Source organism: Elephas maximus, chromosome 13 (assembly GCF_024166365.1).
Source record: "Elephas maximus indicus isolate mEleMax1 chromosome 13, mEleMax1 primary haplotype, whole genome shotgun sequence".
Taxonomy (NCBI): domain Eukaryota; kingdom Metazoa; phylum Chordata; class Mammalia; order Proboscidea; family Elephantidae; genus Elephas; species Elephas maximus.
Window position 1 is genome coordinate 67,306,566 of NC_064831.1, and position 13,724 is coordinate 67,320,289.

Sequence of the window (13,724 nt, forward strand, 5' to 3'; positions counted from 1 at the left end):
AGAACACCTGTCGCAGCAGGAAATAAGTGGTAGCCATTACTACTGTTATCACTGGAGACAGAGGCTGTTACCCAAACCTCCCTCCCTTCTGGGAGAGCCCCATACCAGCTTCCCTGGCCCCCAGAGTGGGCTCTCTGAAAGGGTAGATGAGTAAGGGGAGCTGTTTCCCAGAGCTGCAAACCTCCCAGGGAGTGCTCGGGCTCCATCTGCCCCAGCTGCCCACCAGCCATAACTCCAGGCTACGGCCCCGCCGGGAGCCATGAAAGCCAAAGCTTTCTCTCCATCTGCACTCAGGCTGCCAAGCCCCTCCCAGAGACCAGCTCCCGGCCCTGCGGATGACGATGGGGGTCAGGGCGGCTGTGGCTGGAGCCCTGCTGCTGGCTGTGGCCTGGCCTTTGCTCTCCGTGGGAGGAAGGGCAGGGTGGGCCAGCAGGAAGAACTGCTGGGCTTTCTGTCTTTGGGCATCCCTCTCTGCAGGCTCCTGGTGCCAGACACAACCACCCTGATGCCCTGCACACACCTGAGACACCAGACTGGGATGGAGCCCTGGGCCGCAGAGCTCAATCTGGGAGTCATGAGCATGTGAGGAAAGCAAAATGACAAACTCCATTTTGCTGGGAAGACCCCAGAGGGGAAGGGACTGCTCCAGGGACACTCAGCAAGGAAGTGTGAGAGCTTCCCGCCTCATCCAGGGCTCCCCTGCCCCACTTTGTAAAGGCTTCAGGGCTGCCAAAGAGCGGTTGGGACTACCTGTGTGGGTCTTCACCAGACCCAACCCAAACCCAAAGGAGCCACTCCAGATACCTCCATCTGGGCCTGGCAACCAAAGGAAAACCCCAGCCACTGAAGTCTCGGTGCGGTTCATTTTTATTATTAAAGCCAAGGTTGGAAAATGGCTGTTTCCCCTTCCCCTGTCCCTCCACCCCACCCCGCCCCTACCCCAATTCACCCCTTTATGTCCTGGAAAGATGAAAATTAGATTTGTCTTGAAAATACTCCAAAACACTCATGCTGAGATGAGAGGATGAGGACCAACAGAATAGGCTCAGATGGTGGTTTCTGTGATTGTGTCGGCTACACCCAGGCTTCCTGGGTGGCGGGGCTGGCGAGCCCCTGCTCACAGTGCTGTTCCCGATCCCGAGGGTTCGGGCTGGATGTCAGGAATGAAGGCAATGGAAGACACTGAGCTGGACCCCGTGCTCCACCCTGCTAAAGCTGGGCCATGGGCTGGTTTTTGTAAGAATGGTTTTAAAAACCCAGCCACGAGCACCACCCTCCCCTGGGTAGGGTGAGGAGGAGGTGTCAGCTCTGGGCTTTGAGGTCTGAGGCGTGGAGCCTCCTGGCCTGGTGTCACCTCCCTGGAGGCAGGCAGCACCTGAGGGAGGCCAGGCAGGCTCCTGGGCCCCACGCATGGCCCCTGGAGGCCTCCAGAGCCCTGGAGAGCTTCAAGATGGCTGTCTCCCTTCCTTCCACCCAGCCTGCCTGGAGGCTCTAGACCTCAGGGACCCTGTGCAACTTTTGCTCTTTGGATTCCAAAGATCTAAACTTTTCCTCCAGCACGGGGGCCGCGGGCTGGAAGTGGATGACAGGCTTGATCTCAAAGACAGTGAACCCCTCCTGGTTCTTCTGGTTAAACAGACTTACCCTGTGTTCCAGCTCCGGGCTACTTTCGGCCGAGCCTGCTGGGCTGGGCCGGGCAAGGGGGGATGGGTCCAAGGCTCTCTGGGATGGGCACGGGTCCCCCGACAGGGAGGACAGCAAGTCCTGGGCTGTGGCCTCTGCCAGCTGCTGCTGGGGAGGCAGAGGTGGCAGTGGTGGCAAGGGAGAGCGGCCAGGCTCCGAGGATGGCTCCTTATGGGCGGTGCTGCAGTCTGTGGAGGAGCCCAACGTCTGGCTGCTGTCGCTCTGGGCCCGGGTGACTGAGCTGCGCATGGAGCGGGAGGCGCTCTCTGAAGTGGCGCTGGTGCAGGTGCCATTGCTGCCTTGCTTCAGTGGCACGTCAACTGAGAAGAGGTCGGAGGAGATGTTGGGCTGGTGGATGTCTATGGCAGCCGTGGTGAGCACACACACAGCTGGCTCTGGGACTCTGCTGTCTGCAAGAGAGCAAGGGGACGATGGTCACACTCCACCCTCTGCTGTGCCTCAGTGGGCCCTGGTGAGGGCTGCTCTGAGCAGAGCCCAGGGCTGGGAACAGGACCGGGGCTGGAGGAGTGGGCAGGAGGGTATGCCTTTGTGGAGGGAGGCTGTGATGGATATCTCCGTTATTGTTGTTGCTCATTGTCATCCCGTGGCTCTGACTCATGGTGACCACATGTACAACAGAACTAAATGTTGCCTGGTCCTGTGCCATCTTCACATTCCTTGGTATTGTTCATTACTGAGGCTATTGTGTAGTGCCTTTCAGCCTAGGGGGCTCATTTTCCAGCACTATATAGGACAATATTCTGTTGTGATCCATAGGTTTTCATTGGCTAATTTTTAGAAGTAGATCACCAAGCCTTTCTTCCTCGTCTGTCTTAGTCTGAACTGCTCTGGTTCTCTAATATTTGCCATGCTGAGGGAGGATTTTTTTCCCTCATCTTGTTTAAGTCAAGTGTAGACATGTGACCTGCTTTGGCCAATGATCTATGGGAAGAAGTGACTTGTAGCACTTCTGGGTGAAGCTTTATCAGGTAGAAGTGCTTCATCTTGTCATCCAAGAATATCCTAGAATAGATGGTGGGTGCCCTGTCTACCGGGTACTGGAGTAAGGATGATGACATGGGAAAAAAGTCCCCCATGGGCCATGGGTCTTGGCTGCTTTATTTGAACCACTGAGATTTGGGGTTGTTTATCACTGCAGCATAAACTAGCCCATCCTGACTATCTCACCAAGCATGGTGTGCCAGGACAAGGAATTTGGGCTTCTCAGTCTGAGGGAGCAATTAAAAGTTTTAAATGGCGACAGAGTGAGGAGTTGACATAGAGCTTGTATGAGCCCTGGTGGCACAAATGATTAAGCGCTTGGCTGCTGACCTAAAGTTTGGTGGTTCGAACCCACTCAGTGGCTCTACGGGAGAAAGACCTGGTGATCTGCTTCCATAAAGACTACAACCAAAAAACCCTACCAGGCAGTTCTAGTGCGTAACACATGGGGTCACTGTGAGTTGGGATTGACTGGACGGCATCTAACAATAACAATGTGGGAAAGGTTTGTCCCCCAAATTGTGGGGAGAATAGATTGGGAGAGAGGTCTGGGATAGAGATGGCGGTCTTTGAAAACAGCAGATTGGACAAGGCTTTGAGAGAGCAAGGAGAAAAGTAAAGAGGCCTTAAGGGGCTAAACTGTGGAAAGAAAAATTCAAATGTATTATACATATCCCGGAAACCCTGGTGGCACATTGGTTAAGAGTTCAGCTGCTAACCAAAAGGTCAGCAGTTCAAATCCACCGGCTGCTCCTTGGAAACCCTACGTAGCAGTTCTACTCTGTCCCATAGGGTCTCTATGAGTTGAAATCAACTTGATGGCAACAGGATTGGTTTGGTTTTTTTTTTGATACATATCCCAAGACGTAAGATTCTAGCCTTATAACGACATATACATGAACTTGAGGGCTGTGAAACTACGAGACACTGAAAGACAGGGTAATGTAAAAACCCAACCTTTCCCATAAGTTACAAACTACGAGGCTTCCTTGGGACTTTCTCAAGGGTAGGAATGCAACATGAATCAGGCAAGGACATGCCCACAGCCCGCTCCTTCTTAAGCCTAGTTATGCTGTGTTATGTCACCCTCCATCGCTCTCATCCCGAAAGCAGCTCAGGTTTGGGGACACCAAGTTCACTCAGAGTTCCAGGCTCCAGAACCCTTTCCATTTTGGGGTTTCACACACAGCCCCTTGCAATGACTACAGAGCACCCCCAGCCCAGCACCGCAGCCTCAGCCCTCAGGCTCCCTCAGCTCCAGCGCTAGAGTTTGCTGGGAGCCGAATGTGCCTTGTTCTCTGCTGCACTTACGGTTCACAGGCACTGGGCAGGCCTTGACCTTGGAAGCCAGGCTGAGTTGTGCCTAGCCTTGATTTTAGGGGTTGCCGGAGGTCACCTGTGGCGTGTGGCTGCGACAGAGTTTCCGGTACATGCAGAACAGTCCTGGGACAGTCAGGACTTACCACTGCTGAGCCCATTGTAGTACTGACTGATGTAGTTGTTCATGTCGTCTCCCGGTGTGGTGTCTATGGTGGGGAGGACAGAGACAGGTGAGCGTAACGGCTTGTCAGAGAGTCCTAGAGATGCGGGGCTGTGGCCAGTTCATGCTCCACCCCGATATTCCTGTCCCCACCCCGATATTCCTGTCCCCACCCGCATAGTCATAAGAGGAGGCACGTGCCTCACAGCAGCTTTGTCTGTGTTTGAGAGGAAAAAAGAGAAAAAACCAAACCCGTTGCCATCGAGTAGATTTTGACTCATAGTGAGTCCATGGGGCAGAGTAGAACTGCCCCATAGGGCTTCCAACGAGTGCCTGGTGAATTCGAACTGCTGACGTTTTGGTTAGCAGCTGTAGCTCTTAACCACTATGCCACCAGGGTTTCCATGTGACAGGAGTGCCTCCTAGTTCTTCATGAGTAGATGTGGACTAGAAATGTTGGATACATACTTACCACAATTTTTTTTATGTAAAAAATGAGACTAACAAATTAAAAAAAAAAGTGTTGGGACCACGTATGTTTCATTCACCCTAGGAAGTGAACCGGACTGGGTACCAGGGGACCCCGATTCTGAGGAACCTTCGAGCTTGTAACACAGCCTAGAGATGGCCCTTTCCTTCTCTGTCCTCAGTTGCCCCATTTCTGAGATGAGGTGTGGAAAATGGCTCCTCAGGGCTTTCCCCATCCATATGATTTTAGTCTCTGAATCTCCCGAAGGTCATGGGGTCACTGGAGATGCTGCCCTCAGTGCAGAAGCCTTGAGTGCCCCATTTGCAAGAGTCTTGAGCACCCTATTTGCAGGAGCCTCGAGCACCCCACTTGTGGGAGCCTTGGGTGCCCTGTTTGCTGAGGCCTCAGGTGTCCCATTTGCAGCAGCCTCAAGCACCCCATTTGCAGGAGCCCCAAGCACCCTGTTTGCGGGAACCTTGAGCCCATTTGCAGGAGCCTTGGATGCCCCAGCTGCAGCAGCCTCAAGCACCCCCTTTATAGCCACCTCACGGACAGACTCCTCAGTTTAGTCCACATGCAGCAATCAGATGGCCCACGGGGCTGTGGATGCATCACCGGGTCTCCACATCTGCGCAGTTCCTGGCCCTGGACAGGTGCTCAGTAAATAATTACTGCGTGAGTAAACAACTGAGAAGGTGAAAAGCTGTCTGGATCAAAGGAGATGACATGGCAACTGGGTCTTAAAAGAAATACTGGTTCATTAGTCTGTCAGGAGCGGGAAGGGCATCTGAGGCTGAGGGATAGGAGAGAGAAGAGGTGAGAAGTTCAGAGTGGCCTGAATGTGGGAGGAAAGGCAGGTTACAGAGACCCCAAAAGCCATCCAAGGAGCTCAGTCTTGTCCCAAAGGTGGTGAAGAGCCACGGGAAAGTCTGAGTGGTCAGGTGTGATTTGCAGAAGCCACTCACCAGAGTGTGAGGAGAGTGGTGTGGAAGGTACCAGCAGGAGGACCAGAGGCCAAAATACCCAGGGGAAGGTGACAGGCCCTGCAGGGGTGAGTGCTGGCTGATGAGGCAGAGGGCGGGGTTGAGGTTAAGCAGGGACCTGGCAGGGCTTAGAAAGTGACAAGAAGGGGACCCTTGGCTCCATTTGGCAATTCATCAGATTAAGCCCAGGGGTTGCTCCTTCAGCCCTTTCAGGTCCTGGGGTCACGAAAACCAGTTGCCAATGAGTTCGACCCCATATTTATCAGAGTATAACTGTGCTCCACAGCGTTTTCAACGGCTGAGTTTCCAGAAGTAGATCACCAGCCTTTCTTCTGAGGCGCCTCTGGGTAGACTCGAACCTCCAACCTTTCAGTTAGCAGTCAAGTGCGTTAACTGTTTGCACCACACAGGGACTCCAGGGTTATAGAAGAGTATCAAACCTGGTGGAAACCTTGGTGGTATAGTGGTTAAGAGCTACAGCTGCTAACCAAAAGGTTGGCAGTTCAAATCCACCAGGTGCTCCTTGGAAACTCTATGGGGCAGTTCTGCTCTGTCCTATAGGGTCACTATGAGTTGGTAACTGACTCGACTGTAGTGAGTTTTTTTTTTTTTAATCAGACCTGGTTTCAAACATCAATTCCACCACATATTAGCTAAGTGGCCCTCTCAAAGTCTCTGTTCCCTTGTCCATAAAATGGGCCAGATGATACCTACTTCACAGAGTTGTTATGGCGACTGAAGGAGATAATGAATGTCAGAGTCCTAGCACAGTACTGCACGTGAAAGGTCTCCAACACCCCTGGGGGTCCTTCCTCTCCTATGGAAGGCTGGGGGGGCGGTGCTCCGGGGTTGACCTAGAGCCTGAGTGCCCACCTCGGGGGTGCTTCTCCCAGGAGCCGTGATCTGCAGGTGAAGGACCCCTATGCTTTCTGAGGCCGCCTTCCCTGGGCACACATGAAGTAGCCACAGAAACCAACCTGGTGATGCTGGAAGGCTGTGTGGCAGCACCCAAAGGCCTGGCACTTAAAGGCTTTTTGCTCTCTTTTGATCTTAAATGCCTGCGGTCAGAGGTGTGTTTTGCACTAATGCCTGAGCCGAGGGTGGGGCCCCGGGCTGGCTCCAAGCCTTGCTCTGGCAGCAGCCAGCAACGCTCCAGGAGTCAGATGGCAGCACACTTCTTCATAAAAAAAAAAAAAAAGCCGTTCATAATTCATGTAGTAAATGCTATCTCGCCCTGCAGGCTACCCTGGGAAGCAGAAGATGGCTGGTGTGGTAGCTCCCAGCAAGCAGTGCGAGGTGCAGGGCTACTGGGCCAGATAGAAGATTCTTGTCACTATTTTGGTTTTATCATGAGGCCACAGCTACAGGGACTCAGGAGGGTTGCATGATGTGGCCAGGGCTATGTGCTCAACCTAAGGAGGGACACTGGCATCTACAGATCTATGCACTTTATCCCAAGACGGAACAAGAGAAGTCCAGACTGTGGATTCTTGTCCTGGTGCTGCCACTGACCTGCCATGGGAGCTTGAGCTGGTCACATCCCCTCTCTGAGCTTCAGTTTCTTCATCTGTACTATAAGTGGGCTGGCGAAGCTATTGTAGTTGTTGTTGGGTGCTGTCAAGTTGTTTTCAACTCATATGACCCCATGTGAGAGTGGAAGTGTCTTATAGGGTTTTCTAGGCTGTAATCCTTACGGAAGCAGATGTCAGTTCTTTCTCCTGTGGAGCCGCTGGGTAGGTTTGAACCATCAACCTTTCAGTTAGCAGCTAAGCATTTAACCACTGTGCCAGCAGGGCTCCTAAGAAGAAAGGCAGTGACACTCTTACAGGTCATACAGTGGCTGGGCTAAATGGCTCCCAACACCTCTGCCATCTCTGAAATTCCCAGAAATGACAGAGTCAGAGCCGAGTGGGAAGGGTCTGGTGTCATCTGGGGTCCTGACTCCCAGTGCAGGAATCACCTCAGTATCTGCCTGACAGGGACTCTCCCAGCACATCTATGGGGAAGGGGGCTCCTTCCTCTCTGCTGAGCAGCTTCTCACGCATTCGTGCTCAATAGGACCAAGGTGTGTCCAACCCTCTGCTGGGTATTGAGGTCAGGAGCACGGTTGGGCCCTCCCTGTAACATCCACCCCTTGGTCGATCAACCAATCTCTATTTAATCTGGAAGATTAATGCCTACTATGTGCAAAGCTTGCTGATCCTGGCCCTGTCTCCTGGAGAGGCACCAAGGAATGAGCCCATTTCTACTCAGAGTTGATAGGGCAGACCTTCCAACACGTCCAAGAGCCCTCATGACCCCCCTAAGAATCCTTTTCTCCAGGAAAACCACTGTCCATTCTCCATTCTTTCAAGGTTTTCTGGACTTTGGACTCTGAAGGTTCACTATGGGCTCCCAATGTGAGCAGGAGAGGAGGATAGAGGGAGGGAGCTGGCATTTACTGTCTGCCCATCAAAGCTCCAGGTGGAGGGTTCAGCACTTCACACAGGGACCTCCTTTAATCCTCACACTGCCCTCCAAGGCAGGGATTATTTAGTAGACTGGTCTTTTCCAAGATCTATCGGTGATCATTCCCTAATTTAGGCAGCCTAACATCTTGCAAGGTTATTTAGCAAAGGCCCTACTCTGCTGAGTCATGTTGAGCTTGTGGCCAACACAGTTGCCTAGGTCTTCTCCGCAGCTGCTGGGGCCAGGCCAGGCCTTCATCACCCTGTACTCAGTGGCCCCCATAGAGGACTTCATGTTTATCATCCTGGGCACACAGCAGCTTGTTTGTTTCAGCCCAGAGGTCCAGCCTGCTGAAAGCATTTTGAATCTTGATTCAGTCTACTAACATATTAGATCTCTTTCCTACCTCTGTGTTGACTACGTATTTGAGAGGATGCTCACATCTTCAAGTGGTTGATAAAAATAACCTAGGCCAGGTGACCTTCAGCCCAGACGTCAGCTTCTGACTGATCTGGCCAATCGTCCCTGGACAACTTCTCCTGGATGACCTCCAGCCACCTCTGACTCAACATGTTCAAAATAGAATTTGGTTTCTACCTCCCCAACCTGCTCCCTTGCCCTTTCTGCTGTCAGCTTGGTGACTGGCTCTCCTGCCCATGCAGCCTGGGACCTGGTGACTGCTTGGTGGGTTCTCTCTTTCCTTACCATCAGCCTGCCTCTGGCCAAGTCCATAATCTGTGGAGGGGCCTTGACGCTCTCTGCTATGACCTTGCAGTCCAGCCTTAAGTCAGACCTCATGGTGTCCCCTTTGGACTATTGTCATGCCTGTAGACTTAATGAACAGGACAGGATCAGATCACTTGCTCCGTGCATGTGCCTGACATAGAGCCTATGTCCCCAGGTGGCTGCTGTAGGTCTGCTAGGCCTGCGTTTGTTGTTTCCACCCCCAATCCCTCTGTTCCAAACTTGTATCCATTTGGTGGTCTCAAAGCGACCTTGAAGACATAGTCTGAAGTGAGGCTTGCCCAATGCCTCCAGCAGTGCTCACACCGGCCCTGCCTTCTCTCTGCTTCCAGCAGGCCTGTGGAGCCTCCTCTCCCAGAAGTGACCATGGGCTGGGCTTCTGTTCCCATCCACACCACCCCCCAACCCAGGGACTCGAGAGCCTTTGAGGACAGGGGTCACATTTTACTTGCTGTGTCTCCCCAAGCACTCAGCAGCCAATAAATGTGGTAGACTGGACAGATAACCATGGAGAGTTCCCCACACACCTTCACAGAGCCATGGGGCCACTACATGATGTTCTTTGCACCATTCAGCATCTAGTCTCACAATCCCACCTGGGAGACCTGTGATCTTTGAATGTCTGGGAGCTTGGGGCAAAGGAAGGAAGGAGCCAGCAGACACTTTGTAGCTGGGAACAGGCCGTGCAGGCAGCCTCAACAGGGGGCCTCCTTCCATCTAAGAATAACCCCCTGCCCTTGAGGTTTGTTTAGATCTGACACCAAAGAGCCCTGTGGACATGTAGGAACCAAACCACAGGATGGCTGAGCTGAGCAGACCCTTGGAGGGGCAGGAAAGAAGAGTGGGTTCAAACACAGTGGAACCCAGAACGAAACAGACCTGGGTGTTAAGCCCAGCTCTGCGGTGCACTAGCTGTGTGGTCTCAGGCAAATCCCTTAACCAATCTGAGCCTCAGCTTCCTCATCTGTAAAATGGCGATAACAAATACCTACCTGGCAGATGAGCTGTAAAGAGTCAATGAGATAGAGGCAGAGGGCAGGCCTTCAGTTAACCTGAGTTCCACCTCTCACCTCCCACCTCTTTGACCCTCTGGCCCACGGCACTCACAGCTGGCCCCAAAGTCCTGGGTCATTTCTGCTGCAGCTGCTGCAGCTGTTCTCTGCTGCCCAGTGCCTTTCTCCCCAGGGTGTGAGCCTTGGCAAACACGACATTGCTAATCCCCCTAAAGCCTGTCGAGTGCAGCAGTGACAACGTTCACTATGTGGGTTTTACCCTTGGGTGGGGCCCCTGAGTTACCCGGGAGGCAGAGGCAGGGAGGGGAGGGAAGGCAGTGAGTCACCCAGCCAGGCCTCCTGAAAGTGGCAGGAAAGTGCCCAGGCTGAGTGGTGGGGCTGGTGTGTGTGTGTGGCGTGGCGCTGGGGATCCTGTGCCCAAGCTCAGTACTCTCTTTCCCAACCTCCAGCTTGCCGCTTCACCACCTGGCAGCCCTCACTAAGGCAGAACACTAATACTTATGGGGAACCAACTGCATAGCCAGCAGGAGAGTTGTGCCACGTGACTGACAACCCACTCCTTCTCAGTTAAGATGTGCTTTTTCTACTATTCTTCCTTTAGAAAAACGGGCTGGGGGACAGGACGCAACTTGGGGAGCCCAGTGCAAGACAAAAATGCAGGGTTCCTTGTTAAAAAATTGTTAAGAACTTTGAGACGGTGACAGTGGGGCACTGAACCAAGAGCAGGGCCTTGGAGACCTTGCAGTTGCCTGCCCAGGAAGCCAGCCCTGCTCACAGAGGTTAAGTAGCTTGTTCAAGGCCAAGTGAGATTCAAATGCAGACCTGAGTCCTAAACATATGGCCCTCCCTCAGCACTGCCCCTCCCTCTGACCTGGCAGTTGCCTCAAACATTACTTTGTGTGAGCTCCCTCCCTCCACCTCCCCGTCCCTCTGCATCCATGCCAAGGTCTAGTCCCATGGCTCTGGGGGCCACCTGAGGTCCCTAGTTCACCACCGCCCCCCCCCCACCCACACACACACCATCAGGCACAGACTTTGGAGGCCAGTGGTAGTATAAAGCCCGACTTGCCTCCATTACCACCCAGGCCCCTCCTCTCCACGGGTGAACACTGGGGTTAGCTCAGCCCCACCCCCCATGGCCACTGGTCACCGGGAAAGCCCAGACCCAGGAAAGCCCAGACCCACCAGACTGGGGCATCTTTGTGGTGGTTTCTCTGAACGCTGGTGCAGCATAGGTGGGCGCCAAAGTTCCCTGTGATATATGGTGAAAACTGTGGCACCCCCACCAGGGGCTGTAATTCATAAGTTACGGGTGAGCTTTAAGACCAATAAATTTGGGAGGGAAGTATTAATGACTACACAGGGGCACCGTGAACTTGGCAGGCCCCAGAGCATGGAACTTTGCAGCCCGGGCTTTAAAAATGATTTGTGCTGGAGCAAGTCTAAACAGAAGCTAGTCGGCGTTAGTCTGGCTGTGACCCATTGACACCCCCTCTCTCCCCACCCCACTTAGCCGCCCTCCCCAGCCATGAGGAGGAGATGCTGTCTCCGTTTCCTAAACTGCCGTGACTCATCCACTCATGTCTACAGGTTAATCCCAGGGCGGCTGTGCACATGGTGGCCTCAGGGCCCCACTGGCTTGAAGGTCAGGGCTAGCAACAAACGCTACCCTTTTCCAACTCCAGAGCGGCTCAGAGTGCCCCTGGCTTGTCCGTCCATAATTTCTAATGTCATGAGAATCCCACCCTGGACACAGTTCTGGTCAGAGAGGTCAGCTAGGGGATGCCTGTCTCCCTGGCCATTCCAGGCTGTGGATCACAAGGACTCATGCCTCTGGCTAGTGCCCCACACTTCCGTCCTCTGCCTTCCAGGGCTGGCTGGTCCCTGGTGGCTCTGGGGGTTGGCTGTGAAGTGATGGCTGAAAGAATGCAGTGTGCGTGGGTGGCTGAATAGGCTGTGCCAGGAGCAGGGCAGGTTTGCATCCAGAGAGCTGGGAGGTGCCCACAGGATGTCACTGAGGAGATAAAGGAAAGTAGGGTGGGATTCCAGGGCTAAATGGGGGGGTCGTTTGCAACTTGTTGGGGGCAGGCAGACTTTGCATCTGTACAGGAAGGCTGAGTTGGCCTTGTTCAGACACTCCCAGCTTCCAGGAGGTGGGTGGAGTCACCGCAGACCCCAGGCATCCTGGCTGGTGACACACAGTGGATCAAGTCTACCCTGAATGGACATCGAATGGAACCCAGCTTTCTCCCTTCTGTTCTGCCTCCCTTCTCCTCCTGGAAGCTGCCCCACTGTGGAGCTTGCAGGGGGAGGCAGAGCAGGACAGAGAAACAGGAACTCCAAGCATCACAACACTCCTAGAATGTCCGGGATTACTGTAAGGCAGGGTTTGCTTTCTGCAGAGCTTTGAATTGGTTCCTTCCGGTTCAAATCCCTGCTGGGAATTTGCATTTCCACCCCAGATATACTGAATCAGAATCTACATTTTAACAAGATCCCCAGGTGATTCTTAATAAAAAAAAAAACAAAACAAAAAAAACAGGTGATTCTTAGATATAATAAATTTTGAGAACCACTTCTGTACTAGTGGGAAACCCTGGTGGTGTAGTGGTTGAGATACAGCTGGTAACCAAAAGGTTGGCAGTTTGAATCTACCAGGTGCTCCTTGGAAACCCTATGGGGCAGTTCTACTCTGGCCTATGTTGTTGTTGTTGTTGTTGTTAGGTGCCGTTGAGTCGGTTCCGACTCATAGTGACCTTATGCACAAGAGAACAAAACACTCCCTGGTCCTGAGCCATCCTTACAATCGTTGTTATGCTTGAGCTCATTGTTGCAGCCACTGTGTCAATCCACCTCGATGACGGTCTTCCTCTTTTCTGCTGACCCTGTACTCTGCCAAGCATGATGTCCTTCTCCAGGGATTGATCCCTTCTGACAACATGTTCAAAGTATGTAAGACGCTTATAGGGCCGCTATAAGCCAGCATCTACTCGACAGCAACAGGTTTGGTTTGGTTTTGGTCTGCTCTACTAATGGTTCTCAGAATTGGTCCCTAACTGGCAGCATTAGCGTTGCCTGGGAGCTTGTTAGAAATGCAAATTCTCAGCAGGGGTTTGAACTGGAACAAACAGGTTCGAAGTCCTGGCTTACCAACCCTCCAAACTCAGATCTTCACTCCGTGTGGACCCAAACGTGGCATCAGTGGTCTAGAGTCTGTAGGTCATTGGCTGAGGGACAACAATGGCCATGCTGTCATTTCAAGAGCAATGGCCCTGATGACAGAGGCAGAGAGAGGGGCTGCAGAAAGAGTGGCTGCCCAGGAAGTGCTCACCTGAGCTCAGGTTTCTCAAGGAGGGCAGACCTGTAAAAAGCGTGGCGTTGAGCTGGTCCAAGCCCAAGGTGAGCTGCAGCCACAAATGGGGCCTTGAGCAACATGAAGCCCCCTCCCCACTGTGGGCAGAGCAAGGGGTCTATGGAGCAGGGGCAAGGCTGAGGTCAGGGAGTTGGGCAATGTCGACACTGTGCTAGTCTGGTCTATAGATAATGAAGGCTGAATGAGGAAGACGAAGAAGGGGACCATTTCAAGACCTACTCAGGAAGTAAAACCCACAGCAACTGATGATAAGCTGTGAATTGGCATCTGTAAAGGCCTAGAAACCTGGAGTAAAGGCAGGAATCCAACAAGCTGCAGCTGAAGACAGAAATGTTAAGTTCTACATGGGGTGGGGGGTGGGAACAAAAAGCCAGTTACCCAAGGATGGGCTGCAGGGATCGAGGGCTCAGCAGGGCCTGGTCAGCTGTGAGCTTAGGCCAGGTAGCCTCCACAAAGCTCAGGAGCCTTCTGGCTGCATCGTGGGGGTCTGGCTGCATCGCAGGGGTCTTAGACCCGGACAGTCTATCCC

General features: G+C 53.1%; 1 protein-coding gene across 2 annotated transcripts in view; it reads right to left on the reverse strand.

The window, feature by feature from the left end:
• Positions 1-965: 965 nt before the first annotated feature.
• The window catches only part of TMEM266 (transmembrane protein 266), a 217,100-nt gene continuing 204,341 nt past the window's right edge, over positions 966-13,724 (reverse strand). For both annotated transcript variants that reach the window (XM_049852853.1, XM_049852854.1), the window contains exons 10-11: positions 4,149-4,211; positions 966-2,093 (exon numbers count right to left, since the gene is read on the reverse strand). In XM_049852853.1, the coding sequence (XP_049708810.1) occupies positions 1,492-2,093; positions 4,149-4,211 (665 nt within the window). In that variant the 3' untranslated portion in view covers positions 966-1,491. The remainder of the gene's footprint in view (positions 2,094-4,148; positions 4,212-13,724) is intronic.